This window comes from Lucilia cuprina, chromosome 4, assembly GCF_022045245.1.
Source record: "Lucilia cuprina isolate Lc7/37 chromosome 4, ASM2204524v1, whole genome shotgun sequence".
NCBI lineage: Eukaryota > Metazoa > Arthropoda > Insecta > Diptera > Calliphoridae > Lucilia > Lucilia cuprina.
In genome coordinates, this window is record NC_060952.1 from 42566806 (window position 1) to 42594016 (window position 27211).

The 27211-nt window shown below is 32.9% G+C and overlaps 1 protein-coding gene across 3 annotated transcripts in view; it reads left to right on the top strand.

The window, feature by feature from the left end:
* The window catches only part of LOC111679321 (serine-rich adhesin for platelets), a 143561-nt gene that overhangs the window by 99413 nt on the left and 16937 nt on the right, over positions 1-27211 (top strand). For 2 of the 3 annotated variants that reach the window (XM_046948328.1, XM_046948329.1), the window contains 7 exons: positions 1080-1192; positions 1259-1839; positions 1906-3495; positions 3554-3686; positions 4588-4901; positions 5166-5280; positions 15996-25760. In XM_046948328.1, the coding sequence (XP_046804284.1) occupies positions 1080-1192; positions 1259-1839; positions 1906-3495; positions 3554-3686; positions 4588-4901; positions 5166-5280; positions 15996-25760 (12611 nt within the window). The remainder of the gene's footprint in view (positions 1-1079; positions 1193-1258; positions 1840-1905; positions 3496-3553; positions 3687-4587; positions 4902-5165; positions 5281-15995; positions 25761-27211) is intronic. The other variant, XM_046948330.1, reaches the window with a different exon arrangement.

Below are 27211 nucleotides of genomic sequence, written 5' to 3' on the forward strand. Positions count from 1 at the left end.
ACTCCCAAATATGGAAGTATTCCTACTATCTACCATTAACAGTGACAGACAAAACAAATCGGACTTAAAGAAAGTACTGATATTTAAAATAAAAAAGTTATGCATAACAATTTTATGTAATCTTTTCTTTTCTACTGATCAAGTGAAAATATACATAATTCTATCAGGAAGGCATTTTCTTTTAAATATGAATTAATTTGAATTTTATTTAGATCCTGGTCCGATCATAGGGCCCTTATTAGTTAATATATCTTAACTTTGTATTCTAAGCTCGGAGTTTTTAAAAAATATGTTTCGAAAAAAAATAATAAATAGTTTTCGATCACTGTGATTAATGTTATACGTTTCGTTCAAAGTTCTGGTAAAGTTTGTTTAAAAAATTATAAGAAACAAAAACATTTTGCACATTTATGAATGAAGTCTATAAAATGTTTATTATTTAACTCTTAATTTCAATAATTAGATACATATTTACATTCATATTCATATACATATGTATGTATTTGCTGATGATGTTGTACAAATGTTTCTAATGTTAATAAATGAGATGTTGTTAATGTATCTAAATCTGTCTGATTGACTGTTTTAGATTGTGTGTGTGCGTAAGTTTAAATCTATGATTGCATGTTTTGGCATTACAAATTGTTGCTGTTTGTTACTTTGGCTTATTAGCATCAACAGTAACAACAACAACAACAATAATACATCTTAACATTATAGACAATTGCTGTTGGCTTTAAGTTCATTCAGTCTGAAAACCCAAAAATGATATTGGGTTGGTTTGTTAATAAATTACATTCGCATTTGTGTATTTAATTTATTTAAAACGTTTAAATGTGTATTCATATGTATGTATATGTGTATGTCTGTATAGATGTATTTTGTAAATTTTTCAACGGATGTTTGGTTTATTTTGTCAGTTTATTACTCGCATGATTTCATGCTGTCATTTTGCATAGAGATTTCATATCAAACGCAGCTTAAGTTTAAGCAGAAAACATCTTATTTTAACAAATTTAAAAAAGAGACACTATGTTTTCATTTTTAATATTCAAATGCAATTGTTTCTCAACTTGCAGGGAAATACAAGCAGCTTCAACAGATTGGCTAAAAGGATCCTGTGGCGCCGTAGATCATTTACCCACCAGTGACGTTTTAAGGAAAAGTATACGACGTTCTTGGACCATATCTAGTAAGCTAAAAACTTACCTAACAATGCTCTTGATTACATTAATAATAATTATTATCTATTTATTAGATCCCGAGGACGATCCCAATAATCCAAACGCTCAAAATCCTGTTGCTGACAATCTTTATCCGCAGCAACAAAATCTCATTGAAGCTCAATCAGCTGGTAGTTATCCCTCATTGGATGTTCGTCATCACCCACAACATAATCTGCATCATCAGCCCTCGTTGCATCGCAATCATCCCATTATTAACTATAATACGGGAAGTGCCATAACAATTAGTGCTATAGGAGTTAATTCGTCGGGTTCATCGCCAGCCTATCACGTAAATCCTCAACGTCGTGTCTTACGTCAGTCTACTTTACCCACATCTTTAGCAAATAATGATCCCAATCTCAGTGGTAGTGGTTCGAATTTAGAAAATTATAATAGTGTTAATCTTACTGCCCCTACATCTCCACATCAAATGCAAAAAGGCTCGCTATATCCAACGGCCTATAATAGTGAAGATATTATTAATATTGAAACAAGTGATTGTGATAACTACATACAACAGTCGCAGCAGACACCAGTTCAAATTACGCAACAACAGACCCAACCACAACAAACAGCAGGACAACCCACACAACCTACGCATCATCGTTTACAGGTAAATTTGAATCATGTAATTTCTATTGTAAAACGTTTAATAAGATGTCTAAATTATTAATATCAGGTGCGTCGACAATCAACTTTACCGGCAAACCCATGCCAACCACCGATGTATTTGTCAACATCACCCAATCGCGGTTACAGCCGCTCTCCCGAACGTTCTCCAGGAGAACAACGCTATCCACCATTTATGCGTCAAACTTCCTTTCCTTGTAATCTTATTGAGCCTGGTCAAAACCAAGGACAACAAATGCATTTAGGCAGTTCGCCACCTACCGCCTATCCCTCACCCATGCATCGGGGAAAAATGTTGCCACAAACCACTAATTTTCAAACGCCTCCCCAACAACAATCAGCACAGCCCTATGAGCACCAGCCATCACAATCATCCACCGATGAATTGGAATATGCTCCTACTATACCTAAGGCCAGAATGATGCGCCAAGCTACACTACCAAATCCCGATCAACATGTTAAACTTTTGCCCACATCTCCACCCAAACGTCAGACGTCTCCACAGTTCCGACGTTCACCCGAATTCATGCGCCAGCAAACTTTACCAAATCCAGAGGCATTCAATAGCAACTCTTTGACAGTACACGGGCCAAACTCCGGGTCTCAAAAATTCCTACCCATCTCTCCGAGACAAAAGCAAAACTTTCTCTTTCCCAATGTACAAAATCCTCGACCATTTTTGTCGCAACAAAATGTACCAGCCGTTGGAGTTTCGGATCCCACAGTGGTAGGTACGGCCGAACATTATTCCAGTAGTCAAAGTGTTAATATACATCACAATCGTGATCATTCCAAGATGATAAAGGTACGCAGTCACAGCAATGAGGAGTATTCCATTACCAAGACCCATCATACAGAATCTCGTCGTTTGTTGCCAGAAATACCCACAGCTGGTCGTTCTATGAGTCGTTCACCCAGCCGTCTGGTAAGACAGGATTGTTTAAAGGAATCATCAATGGTGGGGCATCCAACTGATAGTCATGTACGTACTTTCGGCGAGGCCAAGCAACAGTTTCACCAATTTCAAAATGTCACCGAAGAAGAAGATACACGTCCCGAGTATGTGGACTACTTTGGAGATAGTACCAGTAGTTTCCTGGAATCGGATGAAGTACAATATGAGAAAACTTACAATACTGGCTTTAGTAGTGAGCCGCGCATTATTTATAACGATGGTTCTGATGATGGCAGCTATCAACCATATCAAAGACCCATTGTGCATAGTGCTGAAAATATGTTGACTCATGATCAAAATTATGGCTATTATAATACAGATACCAATAGTTCATTGGCACAACATTCTTTAGGTCCAAGTTTGACAGCTGGCGGTGGTGCTTTGCCACGTACTCCCCTTATGCACAATCGTTTAAGACGTAGACAATCTAGAGATTTGCAGATACCACAAGAAGAATTTTCTCAATTGCAAGCAGCTGCAGGGCAAAATGTTGAAAATGTAACAACAACTGGAGCAGGTCTGATGACACAAAATGATAATGCTACGGCAACCGTAGAAGAAAAATCTCACGATCGACCTAAGCCTGAACAAATGCGCTCAATATCTGAGGATTCGGGAGCTATATCAAATGTACCCAAGCCTACGACCAGACGATCCTTATCTCATCCCGAAAAGGATACACAGGTTTGCAATTAGACTTTTTATTAAATATTTTTGATTTGATAATAATGTTTTGTTTTAGGCTCCCAAGAAACAAGAACCCACTAAAATACCCAGTCCTAAACCTTTGGCTGATCTTTTTGATAAAACACGACCCAACACTAAAATACCAACACCGAGACGACGTAACAGCAAAGGTACCGAAAGTGAAGAAGGTAAGTTGTAACTCAGTCATCGATTTTGTTATCATAATTATCTTAAAGGTTCCTTCATATTTGAAAAAGAAATGTATGAATAGTATATCATATGAAATCCAAAAATCCGTAAGTTACAAAAAATCAAAATCGACTTTTTGATTGATTATGATGCACCGTATCAAAATACATGTTCCTGATAAATTTTACACTCCTACAAATAAAATCAACGTCCCTATCAAAGAAATTTTATAAGATTATGTTTTAAAATTACCTTAAAATTCATGCAAATTTTAAAATTCTTTTGAATTTTTAACTTCGAAACTGTGAAATGTTATAAGTTGTCATCAAATGAAACAAAAATGGTACTTTTAGCAAATCCTTGTAATTTAGAGATTATTTTATCAGTTTTAGAATTTTTTCAAAGAAAAATTTCAATTTCCTAAAATCTTTACAAAAACTGATTTGAATTTAGTTGAAAATGTTAAAACTTACTATTTTTTATGTGACTTAGGACCTTTTGGTTTTCAGAAAAAACAAAACAAGGACGTAAGTTTCATATCTCCGTAAGTAAAACAAAAACCGCAAATTCTTCTTCAAATAATAATTTGTCAATAAGAAATAAGCTTAACTTGAGAAAATGTTAAACATTTTCGGTTTATTTATCATTCTATACGGTTTTTTGCTTCTCCTGAAAAATTTGTTTAATGTGATTTATGGCTTTTTGGATTTCATATGACGATATATTCTCTATAACACAAATAGTTTAAATATAAATTAATTCGATCCTAATGATATATTGATAGGATCGAGAATCCTTTCTGCATAACCCTGCTACAAATTTTCTATTCTATCTTTGTCAAAATAATTTCAATTTATAATTGACATTTTAATTTGTTACGTTTACCTACTTCCGTTTAAGGTGCCAACTTAAAATCTTATTTAAACGAAAGAAGAAATTCCGATTTAAGCACGAAAACGAATAAAAAACCAAACGATAACAAACAACAACAACAGCAAAATGACTTTAATTTAGATACAAAAGATAAAACAACAACAAACCAACAATATTCAACTACAGAAAAATATCAACAATCCAAATCCCCCAGAGGAGATGAGAACAAGTCAAGCAATGCTGCCTCAAAGGACCCAAATGATGACAATGATGATGCTGCTGCTGACAATGACAATGATGCCGCTAATAATAGAACAGAGACAAATGCTCAAATCTCAAAGGTGAGCTGAAGCCAAAAGCATCAAAGAAACAAACAAAAAATAAAATGTTGAAAATTAAGAATTGGAGAATTTTATGAAGGACTAGCTTTCATTGTCAACTCTGCCTGGCTGCTAGACAAATGCAGCAACTAGATACAGCCAGAGTTGAAGCATAAAAAAATAGACAATTATTTTTATTCCTGTTTCTGTTGCTAAATGTATCTGAGGCAATAAGTAGACAAAAATTTAATACATTTTTAACTTTATCTGTTGTTTTTTTTCTAGCAACACACCACAACTTTAGGAGAACAAGAAATACAGAATGCAGTTGAAGCAGCAGCCGTTATATTCAAAAAGGTCGTCTTACAAAGACGTCAAGAAAAGAAAGCTGCCGAAGAAGGTAAGTTCTTTATTTAAGGTTTCAAATTTAACACAAACATTTAATATTTAAATTTGGTTAATTGTTTAGAAACTTTTTGTGGTAATGGGGTTTATAAGCTATTTATATTGCATTTAAAGATTTGTATAATTCGAAAATTCATATACATTTTTTATGTAAATTTGTTCTAAAGAATAAATATTTGATAAAAATTTTACTAAAAAAATATTCTCAATTAAAATTAATTGTATTTAATATGTATGTTTTATTGCTGCTAACCTCAAAAAATTCATAAATTGATAAATGTTTATTTGGAATGAGTTTGGTGAAATTTACAAAATATTTATTTATGCAAACACTTGTGTTCATTTAAAATTACTTTTTTTTAATTTTTGCTTTAATATAATGAAAATATTTCGTGACATATATTTACTTAATAATATCATTATGTTTAATTTCGCTTAAATTTATGATCAAAATATTACAACAAATGTTAGAAAAGAGTTTGATTAAATAATATTTCGTATTATATACGAAATCGTAAAACTTAGTTTTGTGTAAGTAGAATGTTACTGGTGATTTTCGAAAATCGAAGACTTTTTTGAAATGGTTATTTTTAAATAAAATTATTAAAAGCATTATTGGTTTTCGTCAAAACGAGGCGAACACATATTCAATAAAATTTTCCAATCATTTTATAAAATTTTTATATCACAGATAAAGTAAAAGCATGGTCGTGAAATTACTATTTAATACTAAATACTATTTCGAAATCAGGCATTTTCAGTATCAATTTGAGACAAGCCAATCAAGTTTATCAATAAATTTTTAATAAAATTGTAAATTTATAGCCTACTTTAAGGCTGTTATTTAAAACATCTACTGCACAATAGTAAGTATTTAGCTGTGTCAGTATTATTATCAAAATATAAGAATTATGAAAATAAATATAAATCTATTTTAATACAAATTTGAATCTACTTTGTAAAATGATTGATTTTAAATTTAAATCTATAAAGATTTAAGAAAAAACTTAAATTAAAAAGTAACAAATCTCTGTTACTTTAAATTGATTACATTTGCAATTCGAGTGACATAAATCCTTTTTTTTTCTTACATATATAATAATGGAAACTATATACATATATATGTAGTATATACGTATATAAGATAAATACAGTTTGTTTACATTTTACCTTTAAAAAATTGCAAACTTGATATTTTTCAAAAATTTTCATTTGAAATATAATATTTTGTGAAATTTTTACTTCCAACTTAAATTTACCCACATACGCACATTCATACATTTATGTAGTATATTTACACTTCCATACACTTATGTTTACATTTTAAACATTATTTACCTATACATAGATATGTACACCTACAATCCACATGTATCGTATGACAAAATAAACTTTGTTACATTCACACTATGTAGATTAGAGTGTTCCGTGAAACACTTTTTTCTAGGAAACGAAGTTCTTCCAAAAAAATAACATTTATCACCATTTCAAAAGAGCACTAAATGAATTTTTTACCTTCTGTGAAGATGATGTGTATTTACTTCCAAAAAGCGAAAAGATTCCATTTTTTAAATTGAAGGTAATTTTTTGCACTGAATTTAAACAATTTTTCTTGGAGTTAATTGAAAATGCATGTAATTTATTTATTTATGTAAATATAATTGAGCCAAATTAGTTATATTATATTAGCCGCAGATCTAGCTCGAGTGTTTGGGGGGAGGTTTAACTTTAGTTCATTTTACCTATTTTCTTTTTTGGTTTTTCCTCAATTGTATATTTTGTATCAAAAATTTTCGGGTTTAAGGAATTTCCCTTTTTTACCGTGGATCCGCGCCTGTATTATATAATACCACAATTTTACTTCCTAATAACTTTCCAAAAAGAACATAAGAATTACTTCTTAAGAATGACTTCAAATGTAGTAAATTGGAAATCAAATAAAAAGGACACCCTCCTAAGACAAGTCTATGTTAAAATTATAACTTCTTCAGGTGTTTTTTTTGTATTTCCATGGAGTAAGTTCTAATTTTTCGCTTCTTTGGAAATTCTTTTTTTGTTGGGACATTAATAAGCATCAATTAAGAGGCACATATTCCTACATGAGATTCTTAATAAGGCTTTTTCTAGAGACACTCTAACGTTTACACATACATGGTATGTATATGAACATAAATGTATCCTTCCATAAAGTTAAACATATTTAACAAACAACAACGACAGACAGACAATAGCACTTTTAAAAGTAGAAATGGGAACAAATAAAACAAAACAAACATTTTCCATGCACGATGATGACTAGAAGATGAATTTCAGAACTAACATAAAGAATTATTTGATATATTTAATTATAAGCAATCACATACATACATATTTACTTATTTACACTCAGATATACAGCAGAAATTTCATTTCCGTTATTTACTTTACACACTTTCATTGCTGTCTATCGTACACTGTTATAATTATATAGCATAATAACAGAGATGGTAAAGTGGCAAAAATACTAATCGTTTTAGAATAAGCTCTGAATTTTAGAAATTACATACTTGTTTGGCTATGTCGAATCTTATATACAAACTATTAAAGTTGTTGTATAATACTGTTGGGTCAGTTATATAAAATTTTTATATAAATTTATCTTATGGCAAATTCCATTTTTAAGCCTTAAAGTTATCCAGTAGTATATCAGGGACCTTTGGGTGTAGAGTCAGTTATAACCCGATCCTCAAAAAATTTTGCAAAAAGATATTGATTTCAGATTCTTTTAGAACTTGTATTTATCATATATTATCAATATATCCACATTTTAGAGACTGTTATTTGGGGGAAGGTTAATTATGGAGAGATTTAAAAAACTATCAGAAAGATTTAAAGCAATTCACATAAAATTTTGTAGAGAGATTTCGTATAAAATATAATGTATAAAATATATTTATGTCAAAATTAAAATTGCCTTAATCGAGTTTTCAAGACGGGTTTAAATTTTAAAGTAAGACGAGGACGTTATAGGTGTAGGGTCAATTATGGACCTCATAGAATTTCCATATAAATTACATCGATATACTGGTTTTTCTATGTACATCAGTTATGACGTTCCTTGTATGTGAACATATTTGCAAAGTTTTAACACCCTAGCTCTTTTTGAATCTACTATATCGTGCTTTTAACATACAGATGAACATGTCATTAATAAAGATCCAGAATGTATATAATTTGATGGGTCTACTGTGTCTCTATGTTTAAATTTTTAATAGTGGTACAATTTTTAAATTTAATTGGTGCCATCTCTGTCTACACTTTATGACTTGGGTTTTGACACATACATATATACATATGTATATGTACATATTTCATAAAGTTTGTTTACATTGACATTTACCTGCAGTTCTATTAGAATTTAAATTTTAAGGCAAATAAAGTGTTTCTCACGTATTGTATTTATCCACCCATTATATGCTAATGAACTTTAATGCATGTTTCTGGAAGTGTTGTACGTCCTTTTATATTTTAACACTACACGCAGAGAAAAAATATAGTTGTGGTAACCATAATCTAAGAGCAACATACTATTGTTAGAATTATGGTTAAAGTTAAAACATATTGTGATCATTTTTACTATCAAGAAATATCATTTAATGATCACTATTAGTATAATTAGATATCATATTATGATTAAATATAGTCCGAATATTTCATCATAATAAAGTTTTATTAATCACAATGTGATGTTGTAGCATCATATTGTAGTTTTATGTAACCATTTTATAGTTTCATGTAATGTCAAGTGTTCAAGTAACCAAATTATGGTTTCAAGTAGTCACATGGCTTTAAGTAATCATATTATGGTAACATATGAAACATAATATGGTTAATCTAATGTGCTCGGCGTAAATTCTAATTATTTTTTAGTTTTCTTTTGAACAAAAACATTAATTCTTTATGTTTTTTTGTATGTTTTTATATTTCTATTGAATTTAATATAGATTACTATTATAGTTTTAGATATTATTTATTTTTCACAATTATTTTAACACTGCGTTTGATTAACAATTTATTTAATCCGATCTAGTACGGATAAACCATACAACTGATATAAATAAATAATATAATATATTTACATAATTACCATTATTTATTTGACAAAAAACATATAATAGTTATCCTAACCATGCCGAACCATGTTTTTTATCTGCGTGTACATAAATATGTACACCGGAGTCCCAAGATTATGTTTAACTTTTTCTCTATTTAGAGCGTTAAATGGTTATATTTTAGAATTTGATGTCACTACATGCCAAAAAGGATAATATCCTGCGATATCCTTTGAAATGATCAATATACATACATACATCAAAATAAACATTTTATACCAAAGTTTTAATTAAGCGTATTAGCTGAAATCTGTTAAGATCAGTACCAGGACCCTGTAATGAATGCAAATACCGCTTTTGAATATAACATTGACAAAAAAGTGTAATATCTCTTCATAACAACAATTGGACACATTACTAACTATTATTAAGACATTACCCACTCATAATACAGGCGGGTAATTTTCTAAAAAAGTCAGAACCCTGATACCATGTTAGCCTTATCCAGATCTGATCTTTATTTTAAAAATCATATTTTTCCTCTTTGAAATATTTTCACCTACACTACATTTCGACAACTCATGATTTTCGCTATATTCATGATATTTTTATTCTAGATTATTACAGTTCGAAGGATATTATTATATTATTATATTATTATATTATTATGAATAACGGGTTTACTCCTATCTGAGGATGTTCCAAAATCACTTTCTAATTTGACTTAACGATGTACGTCTGACCGCTAACTTCAACGGGTGATATCTCAGCAATCTACTAAATTTTTTTAAATAATTTATAAAATATTTCTGTAAGAAAAAATTCTCAAAATTTGTACATACGTATATATTTTTATACCCTACACCACTATAGTGGGGAGTCCGTCTATGTCCGTCTGTCCATCCGTCTGTCCGTCCGTCTGTCTGTCTGTCTGTGTGTCCATGTAAACTTTGTGCGCACGCTACAGGTCGCAATTTTCAAGATAATTGGATGAAATTTTGCACACACGCTTCTCTCGGTCCAAGGACAAAGCGGTCCATTATTTCGACTAGCCACCATAAAACCGTACTCCCCAAATAGGGCCTTTTGGCTTATAATTAATTTAAATGATCTATTATGTTAACAAAAGTCGACAAAACTTAGTTTTATAGAACTTTAAATGACACTACCGATTTTTGGAATGATCGGGCTTCATTTGACCCTATCCCCCATACAAACTCCCCTCCAGAAAATGACTTAAAGGTCAAAATTCACTTACAAACACTAATAACACTTTTAAATTCTACATAAATAATATTGAAGAAGACTTAACTCCCCCTACATTTTTAAGGATAGGGCCATATTTTGCCCTACTCCCCTTTGAGCCTTCTTAAAAAAATCTCTTCCGAAATAAAGTTAAAAAAAACAAACCAAATGCTTTATTTTTTAAATAATCCCCATTTTTAACATATGTACTGACTGGTGTAGGGTATCATATGGTCGGCTATGCCCGACTATACATTCATACTTGTTAAAAATAAAGGCAAAACATTCACCATTTTTAAAAGCTGTTATAATGTCTAAAATCAGTAATATACCAGTGAAAAAGTGGTTCTTAAAGATTTACATTTATCATTACATCCAAAGAAGCAATAATATTTTTTTTTTCTATAATAATTCAATTTCACTTACAAATAATTTCTCGAGAATGACTTCAGAAGAAATGAATTTGATATAAAAAAAGGACATCCCTCCTTTAAAACACCGTGTTAAAATTATAATTTCTTTAAGTATTTAATTACTTCCATGGAATAAATTCTACTTCTTGTTTGCTTCTCTGGAAGTTTTTTTTGCTGGGATATACGTTATATTTAGTAAAAATCTATATAAAGATGTTCACATCTAATTTGTTAAACTTAAAGAGTTTATAAACAAGCAAAAATTACATCTTACCTAAGTTAAATTCTAATATACTTTTGAAAACGAATCTCTTTTCCCTTAAAGAACGACAAAAATACTTAAGTATTTAGTTTATCACATACTTAACAATAATCTAACTGAAGTACATCTGCTCAAATCCCCTGTGCGCCCTCAAACGATGAAAAGGATATATAATTCTGTCAAACTTACAACTAAATATATATATATATATATATATTAAATATTGTAATCTGTTGAAAAACTACTTTTATTATTTTTGTTTTGCTCAGATTTATTTCATTCATAATTTCTTGTGTAATATTCAAATGCTAAATACTTACATGCATATGTGTACGTTTGTTCAAAATACATTTTGTAATTTAATGCTGTTAAAAGTTATAAAACAAACAAAAAAAATGATTTCCCAGACATGTACGAATGGTATTCCCTCTACATTTTTATTTTCATTTGCGATTTCTTTTTTAACATTTTTTTACATGCAACATTGGGCATAAACACCCACTAACTACTATAAACTTTTGTATATCTTATACATACGTATGTATGTGTCTACAAGATATTTTATTTACTTATGTTTATTAAAGTAGTAAATGTAGATGTCTTGTTTATTGTTGTTGTTTTTTATGATGGTTTTACCCTAATACATAAACACACAAAGTAATGCTAAATATTTAAGTAGTAGTTGTAGTAGTAGTAGTGGAAGTATTTACCTGTAACTAAGTTAATACATTTAACTGTAACTTTTACTATAAATATAATAATAGCATTGCTGTCCTTTGTGATATCACAGTTACAGATGTTTGTATCTAAGTTATAAAAGGTTTTCTTCTCACACACACATACATACAAATATGCGTATTTATTTCAATATATGATTTTTATGATTATTTTTATGCCGGTTGGTTTGTTTGAAATCTTTGGAGATTTAATTTTTATCTACTACCAACAAATTCACACACACACACATACTTTAATTTTAATACCATATTCACCTTTAGTTTGTTATTGTTTGTTTTTAATTTTAGTTTTATTTTTGGATTTATTTTATTTCATTTTATTATTTATTCTTTCACTTTGTGCTGCTCATCCCTTTTAAATGAAATTTTAATAGTTTGTCGCCCGATACACACAAGACTCATATAAGGATTTGCAATTCTTGGAATTTTAGGTTGTTGAAGAGATTTTAGATATTTGTGTCTATTTTAAAGTTTAATGATGCTTAGAATGTTAGTTTTTATTTTAAGTCATTTAAATCCATTAGGTTTTGATAACAATCAAAGTGTGTTAAAGACAATATGAAAATAAAATTTTACATATTTCTTTTTGTTTATTTAAATGATACATTTAGTTTTGTAGAATTTAATTATTTTAAATTAAAGAATTTTATTCGCTTCAAATCAATGATAAGAGTATAATAGTAAAGCGGGAAATTTGTGTCATTTGTTTTAAATGATTGAATTTATAAGTAAAATTATTATTAGTGGTTGTCTCGGTACTTGTTATTGCTCCTTAATTTGGTTACTAACCCAGCAAAAATAAAACAAAGTACTTCCAGAAGAATTACATTTATGACCACTTCAAAAGTAGCACTAAGTGAATTTTTTAGTATTTATTTTATTGACTTCCAAAAAAGTTATAGTGGGGAGAGTATCATGCGTTTGTGCAGGCGTCTATAACACTCAAAAATATACCAATCGTATTTCTAAATCGATTTAGCCATATCCGCCTGTCTGTCATGTAAAACATGTAAAGCCCCACAATAGGTCCAAATTTCATCAAATTATCTTGAAAATTGCGGCATGTACCTTGCGCACAAAGTTTACATGGACATACAGCCAGCCAGCCCGAGAGACGGACATATCTTAATCGACTCCAAAAATGATTCAGAATGACAATTTAAGGTGGGTATAGAACCAATATTTTTGTGTGTTGCAAACATCAGCACAAACGTATAGTACCCTCCCAAACGCTTGAACTGGATTCTACCCTGCCTTAAGTGCATTAGTTCCAACCTAAAACAATATTAATTCTTTAAATTCCGACATATGACTGTCCCCAAAGAACCAGTTATGGGACTAGTTGCTGTTAGTCATTTAGTTTGAAATGATGATAAATACTACATAATATTCGAGAATATACATCTAGATCTCCATCGAAACTCTTGTGCGTTCATTTAAAAGTGTTTCTAAAGGAAATCAAACCCAATTAAAGACAAGAACTTAACATAATTTTACTCAACACTAAGTATGATCGTTAGAGTGTCCCGAGAATATACCTTTTATTTGAAATGAGTACAAATGTAGATCTAGATCTCTAAAATGATTTTGCAGTGGGTTTGAGAGCCATTTTATATTGTCTTTTTATCGAAATAGGTGTCAAAATTGTCGTAATTTTTAGCTTAATCAAAAAAATATTTCAACAATTGTTTGCATTAGGTCTATTACATGTCGTTTTTCAGAAAAGCCCAAAAAGAGATTTTTAATACCCATTTTGAAAAGATTGTTGACAATTTCTTTATATATTGTATTAAGATCAGGATTTTTAATTACGTTTTGAATTTATTTTATCTATGTTAATTTTTCTCGTATTAAGTACATTAATACGATGCGTCCGAGAAAAAATAAAAAATTAAGAGATATTCGTACATTAATGTCGTCCATGGGGCACCCTAATGATCACTTAAGTACATATTTGTGTATAATTAGAAAAGGTTGGATTTACTACAATTTTCATAATTTAAAAAATCTAACTCATATTTCATACTTGTGATATTTTTAAACTTTTTAAATCAATTTTAATTTTTATTGTATGAACTTTGTATGGAACTGTATGAAATCGATTTAAATAGTTACTGTTTGGTAATTGAAAGACTTGAAATTTTTCTAATTAGATTTTGAAATTAATTGGTTTTCATGAAAATATAATAGTTTTTACTTTCTAAATAACATTTCTAATAACATTTCAGGTAGTCTTAAATATTAAAAAATCAAAATTTCCACGTGCAAATATATTATTATTATTTTTTTTTTTTTAATTTTAATTTGGAATATTTGTATTCTGAAAACACTTAAATACAGTTTGACACATATGTGTGTAATGTATCTTATAATAATTTTTAATTTTTTTTAAATTTCAAATTGAATTTTAATTAAAATAACTACTAATCAATTTACATATTTATTTACTTAATACCACAGTGATACAGCAAAAAAAAATGCAGGGGTTCTCATATACCAATTCCATTTCGTTATAGTCCATAGTGTAGGAATATATTTTTAATTTTTCCCGATCACTTCGTTTAGTTCCTTTTTAAGAGCAAAAAATGTGAAAAAGAGCTACTTTTGAAGTATTAACTTTAAAAAAATATATTTATGGTAGTTTGCAACCGATTTTCAAATTGGATATTTTGTTTTAAAGATACAAGTGTTGTCTTTCAACCCAAAAAAATAAATCCAAAATTTATGATTAATGTCTTGTTTACGGCCATTTAAGTAAAAAAACTCACACTTTTTTCACAATTTTTAATTTTCATACTGCTCTAAGTTGGCCATGAAGCAGTAACTTTAGCTTTTATTACATTTGAAAAAAGGCACAAAAGTTGGGTTTCCAATGATGGTCAATTTATGATAATCGATGAAAAAGGTTATGAGTTGTGCTAAGTTTTATAAAAATATAGCATATTTCTTCCATACAAAAACGTTCATGTTTCTGGTTTTCTTTGTAACAAGTTTAAAAAATGTTTATAAACATTTTTATACAAAATTGGCATAAATCATCCAGTTTTTCATATATTTTTATGAAATAACAAGTTTTAGAAACCTTCCTTTATGAGATTCTTCAGGAAAGTAATAAAAGATGAACTCACTGCCTCTTGGTCAAAGTAGAGCAAAAAAGAGTGACTATAAATTTTGGATTTCTTTTCTTGGATTAAAAGGCAACACTTGTATCATTAAAAAAATATCAGATTTAAAAATCGGATGAAAACTACTAAACTTATGATTTTTCAAATTTAAAACTTCAAAAATGGCTCTTTTCGCATCTTTTGCTCTTAAAAAGTAAATTAACGAAGTGATAGGGGAAAACTAAAAATATATTCGTACTCTATGGACTATAACGAAATAGAATTGGTATATGAGAACGCCTGCATTTTATTTTTCTTCACTTTTGTATCACAGTGTTATTTTATATAAAAAGTTTTAATATTTTAAGAAAATATTAAGTAAAACAAATTTACTCCACAAAAACATTTTCCTCTACATTTGGCAAACTTGTATTAATCTTCATAACAATTAATTAACAAATAGTATTTTAAATTATTTAACAACTCATTAACAAATTGTTTGGTATACGGATTCATTGGTTGCTTTTAATTCATTATTTACAAAAGCATAACAATTCATGGATAAAACTTATAAAAAAATGAGACATTAAATTGTGGGCGTAATTTTGTATATGATAAAAAAACAAAATTTCCCATATCAATTATAGTCTCGCAGTATCGTTATCTTCACAACATGGTGTATGGTGCATTTGATATTTAAAATAAAATACTAACCCGGTTTATGTTTATAATCAGTAACATAGCATTTAAAAATATATAAATAGAAAAATGATAAAGGTGTTGGGTAATGTAAATGGAACAACTGTGAAAATGAAACATTTAATAAACTTCGAAACCTATTCACTGTATCCCCTACAGATGCGTACGATACCATGGAAACATCTTCGGAATTGGAATTCAAATCGATAACAATCAATCACGCTCAATACAATATGGAAGCGGATGAATTCAAATTGGTGTTTATTAATTCCACCGATTCCTCATCGTGTCGTGATGAGGAAGAGTTTGAAGACAGTAGTTCGACCACTTCCTCTTCCACACACAATTGCAGTAGTATCGCTATAGACGACTGCGATTGGGACTACTTTGAACCGTCTATGATTAGCACCAGTATTACCAAACATGTGCTCTATTCACCCTGTGGTTCTCCCTTAGTTGCGAGGAGACGTCAGTCTAGAGAGTTTAAGTCTAGCGATAGCACAGCTTCACCCATGGAGTCGCCCTTAATGTATCGTAAACAATTGATAACGTGTCCTCGTGTAAGAGAAAGTGATACCGGCACCGATGAGGAACTCTTAATGCAGGGTGAAAGTTCTAGTTCGGATGGCTATTTGACGAGGTCTTCGACTACTTCACGCAGTCAACCACAAATGACCATGAAGACTAGAATAAAGACTAGACTTTTGAGCAAGGAACAACATCACCACCATCACCACTATGCCAAACATCGTCACAGTTCACCACGAAATAGTCATTTAACAGAGGCTTGTAGTTGTGGAGGTACAAAAGTAAATCAAAAACAAGAGAATATTTTAGCTAGTCCTACATTACAACCCCAATATGTGCCCATTCCAGTACCGGTACCTATTCCTGTACCAATGTCGGCCTATCCTTATTGGAATGCCAATGATTTGTCACCACAATTGCAGGCTTTGGGACATGATAATGATGGGAACAATTTGTGTGCTTCTTTGCAAAAACTTTGGTCTACAGCCCAGAGCAATTTACCCAATTCTTCAGCCAGCTCTTCTAATCTTCAGGCTGCCGCTGCTGCAGCGGTGGCGGCCACATATCAGAAATTGGCCGCACATAAATTGGATAATAATTTCAAGTCATCGGCCCCCGATTTAAGTTCATCCACTTATTCTCTAGTGGGCATGACTCAGTCTCACTGTTCCACCTCTTCCGGTTATGGCACAAACACCACTACCGGCGGTAGCTTGGAAACCTTATTAAATGTTGAAAAGCTTACGGCTGGTGTGAATCAACTGGAACATAACCACCACCATCAACTGCCGTTGAACAACCACCTCAACAAGCAATCAACTGATAAAACATATGTTACCAAAAGACATTCCCTGCACACTATACCAGCAACTGTAGATGAAGACGAACAAAAACAAAACCACCACCACTTCTATCAGCAGCACTCGAAGCAGCAGCAACAACATAAGGCATTGAATGAATACAATGTTATCGATGACTGTGGTTTTAGCTGTATTCCAGCTCACCATACCTCAGCGTTGTTAGTTGATACCAAACCTTCGTTGGGTTCAAGTCGTACTTCAAGTCAAACGGATATACGTGAGCACGACATTAGACACGGGGACGTGGTACGGGAACGCGTACGGGACAGTGAACCATTTGATAATGAAACACTTTTCAATACAAACAAAAAACAAATTCATCCAATAAATTCAATTGATAACAACAAATCATATAGACAAACTGACAATTTGTTCATGCCAAAAACAAACGACGAGAATTCGGATAACATTATAAAAATTAACAAAAAATCTATTGAAAATAGTGATTTAGAAGTAGAGAATAAACAAGTTTTCAATTTGAATAAAGCTAATAGTTGTACGAATAGCAACAAAAACAACACCATCACAACCACGCACACTACCACAAATTTAACAAAGTCCAACAATACGGCTAAAACTAGAGATAAACAAACAGCTTTGGCTAACAACACAGCAGACAAACAGCAACAACAGCTGCCAACTAAATTAATAATTAAAGAACCAACAACTAAAACAAACGAAATAACAAAGAGAACGACACCACCACTACCACTGCCATCAACATCATTATCATCATCGCCATCGTTAATATTACAAAAAGAGCAACATACTATAAAAACGTATGAGGGAACAAATAGCAATGAAACCTTGCTCTCAGATCAATTGGATATAAAGAAACGAGGTGGCAATGAAAAACAGTTATTATTGTTAACAAAACAACAACAAGAAGCCCATAATGATAATGTTATCGTTAGTTATGATGTTAAACATAATGACGACGGCAACTTCCACTACGATAATGATGTTGATGGTGATGATGATGAATGTAATGAAAAAGCTGTAAAGCCGGTAAAAACTTGTTTGCCCAGCAATAAAACGAAAAAATCTATTTGCACAGATGATTATGACGCTGGTGGCGACTACCAGTTGTTGTTATTGGCTGATGTAAAGAGGCAAACCAAGAAGAAGAAAAGTTGTAAAACCACTGCTGCCGTTGCAACTGCAGAACAAGCTTTTGAAGAAAATGTGAAAAACCAGACAAAAAGTACTACATTATTTACAACATTAACAGCACCAGTACCAACAACAACAACTACTACTACTACCCCAGCAATTGTGTTAACAACATTAAGTACACAAAAGTCTATACAACCTGCAGTCGTTGGAAAATCGCCAAACGCAACGGTGGTGCAAGCGGCGGCCGTGTCCACTAGCTTTAGTAAACGTAGCAGCAGCACTAGCAATAATACCACAACAACTGAAACAGAAGCGATAAGAAAATTATCTAAAAATAAAATAAAAAACATGATAAAGAACCCAAATCAAATAAAGTCTGACGACGAAGAAGACAACGATGATGGTTACTTACAGAGTGAAAGAAATTTCCTGTCAACCGATTCAGAATCGAAATCACACAGTGAAGATGATGACGCCACATCATCGGAAAATTCTCAAACAGGGGACGAGCAAGAGGAGGTAGTAGAAGAGAGACAGGCTAAGGAACGCAACAAAAAAGCTGTAAAGAAAAAACGAACTACAAAAAGCGTTAATCGCTCCTATAATATTATCAATGATGAAAGTAATGGAAATTCCAACAATTCTACCCCTAACTGCTCCTCCAACGAGGCAGAAGAACGCCAAAGTGATAGCGTTAGTGACAGTGATAGTGATATGAGTGCGTCGAGTTCCGAGTCCGTAGATACTGATGATACTGGTAATGTAGCCGATCGAAGACCGCGTAAAAAACATTTCGCCAAAGTCTTTGTGGTAAATCGTAAATCACATAAACGTAACGGTTCGCCTGGCTATACAAGTGATTCGTGCACTCAATCCTCGTCGGAGGCAAATTTGGATGACTCCTCCGACAATGATACCGATACTGAAAGAACCCATTGTGGTGTGGTATTGCGGTGCATAAAATTACTCAACGAAGACAGTGACAACAATATTGAAATAAAAGAAATACGCGATTCGTTGCATGAGAGTGACAGCTGTAGTGATTCAAGTGCCCATGATTGCAAACGTGACGCTAATTGTTCGCTAGAAAATGATCAAAATGATAATCATCGTACTGATAATGAATCGCATGAAGGAGAGAACGTAGGAGAAAACGATGAAGATGAAAGTGAATGTAGATCATTGTATGTTCGCACTTCGCGCGAAGAAATTGCCAATTGTATTTTTGTCGTTGGCGGTCAAACAGACGACGACAACAATGGGGGTGTTGTTTTGCAAAAAATTAGCCTGCTAAATACAGAGGAAAATTTATACGATTTAAATGATAATGTTGATAATGATCATGGCATAGTTAGTCAGAAAGTGGCAAGTGAAAAACAACAAAACATACTGGTGCCTTTGCAACCATATACTAAACAAAATTTCTGTTTATTAAATGAACAGCACGAGCAATTAGAGCATTCGAATGCAACGCGTGTTGCCAAACATGCTTCACTGATTACGGCCGTTGACTATAAACAGCAGCAACAAACTGATAAAATGCAACAGCAACAACAATCAACATCATCATCGCCTTCTACGGATTTGGTTGTGGATGAAGCTTGCGAGGAATTGCATAGCATCTCCAATGATGTGAATCGTTTGTTGGCTCTGACCAAACAAAATTCCGAACTGGAAATAAAATTGCAGAAACTGAAACGTGGTGTGGATGAAATTAACCAGGACCATTTATATGACTTGGCTGGCACAAACCAAACCTCATGCCCATTGACTGCTGAACAAGAGAAATTACAAAAATATACTAAACATAATGAAAGCATTCCAAAGGTTTCCTTAACATTACAAAATAATACTGACAATGTTCCTAAGGCAAGAGAAGAGGAGGAGGCGAAGGCTTTGGAAGAAAAATTGCTTAATATATGTTCTATGATGGAAACTAAAAATAAACCTAAAACCGGTAATGTAACACTTACATCAACGCAAACAATAACAAAAGAAAATAAAAACAATAATGAAAATGTTCTAAACGACTGCTTAACGTCTTCTTCTTATTGTTCGTCATCAATGTTTCCAGCAACAACAAAAACCGACTACATGAAATTGAAATATGAGCTAGAAAAAGTGGAAATACCTGTCATGAAGCCAACAGCAACAACAAAACACAACAATAAAGATAAATTACTGTCAGAATCGACTACTTCTACAACTACTACAATTTCCAGCTTCAAACATGACGTCTACGATACCGACTTCAACATGGTCTTTGTCACAGCACATGAAAACTTTTCCTCGGTAAAACGTGACTCCATAGAAGATTTTAAAGTCAACTATGTACGTTACGTGAATGCTGATGATGGCGATCGACCAGAATATGTTCTTTCAGAAGGGGAAGTTGAAGGGGTGGATGATGACGATAAATGTGCTATTGTTTATGAAAACAAAAGCCAACTTCATAATGATGACGAAAGTAAATGTGAAGTGAAGAAAAATCAAAACAAACTAACAAAAACATCAAACATTAATAACACTGACAACAACAGCAGCAGTAGTGGTGCTAATGGTGGTAGTAAATCTGAAACGAGTAGTGGTAGATATACCTGTAAAACATTTAACGAACAGGTAACTAAAACATATAACGAAGAGGGACAACAACAGCAACTAACCAGAGCAGCTGCTTCTAAACGAAGTTTAAGAGAATTGAGCAATAAACCAGAACAACAACAAATCAACGAAGCGTGCAAAATAAATGAACTTATACTTGACGGTTATTCTTTTTCCACTACTTCTCCGGCCTCTCCCGTTTCTACCAATTTCACAGAATATTTTATGGACTCATTAGAAACTACTGCTAATCTTCCCTCTGCAGGTAGTGAAGAAATAATAGAAGAAACACAATCACAACAAAAATTAAAATACAACTATGAACAACAGGTAGTTTCTGATGTTAAAGAGAAGAGTAGCGAACCATTGATGTCGTTAACTTCACAGGTGAGCAAAGAGTTTTCGTGCTCAGAGATCAATATGCCGTCGTATAGTAAAGTTATACGTGCAGAGTATACTTCGTTACAAGCAGTTGAAAATGAAATGTTAAACGAAACACACGGTAAACGGGGAGACAACGACCATCGTTTAATGCAATCATCATACTATGACGATTTAAAAACGCCAAATGATTACGGTAACTTGGGTGCGATACGTAAATTGCAACAACAAAAACCACAACATTTTATACAAACAAAAACAAGTGAACCATCTGCGATAAAATACTTCAATCAAAATCAACACCAGCAAAAACAATATTTTAATATAAATAACGAAAATAATAATAAAGTGGAATACAATAAAGATAAAACAGAATCGTACTACGACGACTATTATCAAGACCTTAACGAAAACAGCAGCGACGTGGACGCCGACGACGACGTTGTCGACGAAGTCGTTAACGTTTACCACAACGAAGACGACGACGACGTCTTTGGTTTTAATCATTCTGCATCCAAAAATAACCTACTTAATAGTTCTCAGCAATTATCATCGAGTGCAACGAGTTCTACAAGTGACGATCCTAATGAGATCTCGGATGTAACAAATGTGAATATTGTTAGTACGAAATCATCGATTGTAACGCCAACAAAGTATCGCAGTACACACGTAAATAGTTCGCCAAATACTTTATCCGCCAAATATCGTAGTTTGATAATGATTACAAAAGATCAAGAGCTCGCGCAACAACCGAATGAAAGTGACGTTAGGGCACGTGTTAATAGTGAAAATCATATAGAAAAATCTCATACTAGTAATAATGAAAATAGTAATAATAATGATGATAACGATAATGATAATGTCAATGAAAATGATCAAATAAATAGTGTTAATAGTGCAAAAACAAGTGAAAATCTAAAACAAATGTCTAAAATATCAACAAACTCAAGTGTTTATAACAATAACAACAACGATGAATCATCACCCACCACTCAATTTAAAACATCCTCTCACCACAAAGATAAAACAAGTGCAAACAACGACAAGATAGAACAAGAAATTGCGAATACGTCATTACTATCGGTAGATCTACTAAGAGATCAACGTATAACAAATAATGATGATAACGATTATGATAGTTATGAGGAATATGTTGACGATTCAAATGTGACAATTAAGAAGTGTACTAAAATACCTCCGGTTATTTTGGAAGATGGTCTAGCCGATGATGATTCCTGGGTGGAGGAACTCAGTGAACATGGAGATGGTGTCGATGAGGGTCATGCGGTTGACGAAGATGGAGAAGAAGATGACACTACACCCACTTGTACCGATTCTGAAGATGGCGACGACCCTCACACAATGGGCATGTTTCATGATCGCGAGGAGGAATTGAGAGGGTATCATCGCACTGCCATTGATTTTACCCTACACACCATAGTAGAGGAAAGTTGCGAGGAAAGTGAGGTGGCCTCGCTTAGAAGTCAAACAGATGAAGAAGAATTGGATGATTTGGAGAGAAGACGTCAGAGAACTTTGCAACATCATCATCGGCTCTCAGCTTCAGAATTAGAGAAGTATTTCTTCTTTGGCCTTGGTGATGGTAAAGTTATGACTTCCATAGATACTCATGAAGATACTGCCTCAGAAGTGAGTAGTGTTTGTTCAGAAGGTTTGGATTCTATGAATACGCCTGATGAACCTCTCAATGATGTAAACCAAGCAGCAGACTTGGCTTCTTCTCGTTTGGAGAAATATTTCATTCTAATGGGCTTCAATTCCAATGAGAATAATGATTCCGATGAAAGTGGCAGTGTGGGTAGTGATAGTGAGGGACATCCAAGTCCTAGTCAAAGAAGAAAACGTCTAGTGAGAGCCAGAACTACACCACGATCTCATAATTCTTCTTTAGATAATCTACTGGTTGATTCTCAAAATAATGACAGCCTAGAAAATACACTAATGCCTGCGACTACACAAGATATTATAGACTCCTCTGAATCGGAAAATTGTGATGAGACTGTTATCCACAACAGCAGTGCTAGTGAAAGAACTTCTGATGGCACAGATACCATGAAACGTAAAAAGCAATTGCGGAAACGCCATGATTCTTTAGACGAGAAAAAATTACACGACACCTCACTAGAGGAGAGTAACAAGAATAGTCTTGAATGTCGCACGCCTACTCCTGGTTCCATTAGCAGCTCCCAAGCTAAGAAGCAACAACACCATAGCCGCGATAGTGGATTTGTGGGAAGTAATGACGATTTATTAAAATCACCTGAAAGTGAAGGTGCCTCCACTTCTCATCATGCCCGCACTAAATCTCCCACTATTTTAGAACAAATTAAAGAAGATAATGAAAAGATCCAACCACCCATACCTGCATTACGTTTAAGTACAATAACAGACTCCTTTAATTCCGCAACATCCTCAGACAATAGCAAACTATTAACAACTCCAACAACTAGTTCCAATACGAACTTGGTACGCAAAGACAGTTTTAATAACTGGAGTTCGGATGAAGAAACCAATTTAATGATGTGCAAAATGCGTCAATTCTTCAAAACATTGGTGGTGGCTACAGCTAATGCTCAACAGGGTTCGGCCAGTAATTCGAAATCCACTACACCAAATCAAACAACACCTATATCGGTACGTCGTATGAAATCGCGTCCGACCACATTCGCATATTTCGAAAATGAGTTAACGCGACTTATGAAAACGGTGCCGGGTATAAACGATGAACAAGTTCGTGAAATTGTTGAGTACTTGAGTAGTGAAGATACTTGGTCTGATTCCTATGATTCGTCCGATTACACCAGCTCTGATTTGGAAGGCAGTAGCCAGAGACGCAATGAACTTAAACAACAAATATCCGCAAGTTGCCAACAGATAATAAATAAGTTTGAGGTGGATGAAGAGGGCGACCGTGGAGATGGTGGTTTACTAGATGATCCACGAACATCAAATCCCGATACAGCATTAGTATATCAAAAACTGGTCGCTTCTTTTTCCAAAATGGCAGTAGATAGTGCCAATACAAATTTAGAACTGCCGACAGACATAGTTGAACCACAAACAACAGAAAGTGTTAACGGTGGTGGTAGTCTGAAGAATGCAGATGATAGTGCGGCCGTAGTTGAGGAAGATCGTATTTCCACAGGCAGCACACGAAGTGCTGAAAGATCTCCCCAACTATTTGCTAGGGTAATGCAACATATTGGCACACGATTAGTAGCCTTAATGCATGAAGTTAGTAGTGGCAATGATACCCATGGTACTAACTCCCCTATGCCTGCTCAACGTAATCAGCACAAACGTCTGCAAGCTAAAATATCAGCTACCACCACCGAAGATGAAGAGGATACACCTACAGAAGAAAAAGCATCAAATTATACGAGAAGTTCACAGTATTTACATCCATCACATGCCCAACACATCTATCCAGCAACACGTTCCAGTAATTACCCACAAGATGAGGCCTACAATTTGGCGCGCAGTAAATCACACGACCTTTTATTAGACTCTACCACATCTATGACTGCTACGAGCAGCAACAGCACGGGCAGCAGCGGAAATAACATTCACCATGCAGCTGTCCACAATCGACCACATCACCATCAGTCTAGCAGCGGTGTTAGCGATACCGCCGGCGAAGAGTGTGGAGTGGCTAGCGATTATGAGCGCTTCTCATGGCGCGGCAGTTTTGAATCAGCATTACTGGCTAATGGTGACTCCAGAACTAAATTATCTCAACTCGACCGTGACAACTCATCGTCTGCGTCCGCTTTGGCCGTTGCAAAGCGCCGTTCGGCAGGAGATTTGTTGTTCAATCACAAAAGTCTAAGTCGTGAACAACTGGATCGTGTGCGTTCCTGTGGCAGCATTGGCGGAGGTGATGAACATCATCACGTTTTGGAATCGTCGCCAGCAAAGCCTTGGTTATCATCCAATGATTCCAAGGACGCCAGACGTTCTAGCGTACCAGATGCTATTTATGAAACCGATACTTCGTCTTCTGATGATTGCGAGGCATTTGTCGGCACGCGTTCAACATTGCCACGCAGTCTTATTGGTGTGGCCCAAATGTCCACAACAAATTCATTGCCACGTCTACCCACCACCGCCAACCAAACAACTACATCCCCATCCAGCTCTTTGGGCCTGGGTGCAGCCGCCACAGCAAGTTCAACGTCTGCTCTGGCATCAGGTGTGTCAGCCACTTCGACGCCCATTTCATCGAAATCACAAAACTCGTTGAATTTCACACCAACAAACAGTGCAAAGAGTGCACGTTATCGACCGCCCGGCCTAAAAACCCATCACAATTTTGGCTCAATTAATGTCAAAAAGTGTGCCCAATCCAATGCCCAGGCATTGCAACAATTCTTGTATCCTAAGCGTGATGCACGGAAACGTTTAAATTTATCCACGGGTGAGCAATTACTTTTATTTTTGTATTTATATTTTATATTTCTTTATTTTTACATAGAGGGTGGGTCAATTTTTATTTGATTTAAGTACGTTTTTTTTGTTTAAGGTTGAAGTTTTATTTTTCTATTATTTTTGGAGTTTTTAAGGTGTGTGTGCTAAAGTTGAAATGTTGTTTAATTTATCAACTTCTTTTTTTGCGTTTTCATGCACATACACAATTGAAATATGAGCATAATTGCGTTCAGAGCATGTCCCTGACATAAAAAATATGTTTTATAATTGGTTTCCTTTTTAATTAAAAGTTTTTTTCTTTTAATTTTCTATCTGTTTTAATTAATGAAATTTAAGAAAAATTTAAAAAAAATCGACGTTAAATGAAAAACTTCTCAAAATATTTGCAAGTTTGGCGTATTTGAGTTCAGGCTTATATTTTAGATCTTGAAAGATTATCTTTGTTTAATTTCTACACTATTTCATTGCTTAAGATTAATTATATTCGATTTAGTTCAATTCTTAATTTATAAAACCAAATTTTTCTTTCATAAAACAAACTTAAGTGAGAATAATTAACAGACATTTACACTTTCCAATGAAGACCGAAAATACGTTTAAAATAAGTTTATTAATAAACACCGCCGCAGGGATTCCAAATTTCCAAAAAAAAAACACAACCGATGAGTCAAATTTTTAACAGAATTCATAATTTACAAAATTTCTAAAACCAAATTCAAAACCATTAAGTTTCTAATATTAAAAAGAAGATGAAAACAACAAAAAATTCTCATACTTAAAAATATTAAAATAAAAATTAATGAAGAAAGAAATACTAGGAAATGGTTTGAAATTCTACAACAAAGAGATGTTTAAATGACCAATAAATTGTTTCACTGTTGAGATCACAGCAACAGCAGCAGTTTTGCTGCTACTACTCTGACTGGCGCGGTTGTGAGATACAAAATATGAATTAAAGAATATGTATGATTTTATAAAGTTAAAACAACTTGAAGAAGCAGCACATGGAAAAATAACAAAATTAAACAGAACAACATAAGTAAATTGAGAAATAGTTTTTTTTTTTTTTTAGGCTAAAGGTGTGACTAAAGCTCGGTCGGTCAAATAAACTACAACTGTTAGAGCTAATAGTTAGAGCAACAACACTTAACTTTAAATAAGAAAAAAATAATAAAAGCAAACAATCAAGGTCAATTAACTGTTGGCCATATTAAGCGGATTTCTATGAGTAGTAAATTGTATTGAACAAAATTATATATAGTTTTTGTTAAAGATTTCGTTTGTTTGACAAGAATTTTTTATGATTTTCAAACATTCAATCTTATAGACATGTGGGAGGGTTTTTTGAACTTAAAACTGTGTCTGCAAAATTCTGCTAACATTAAATAACATTTGCAGCAAACGATAAAAGTTCAACAAAAAACTTTGTTTATTGAGCAA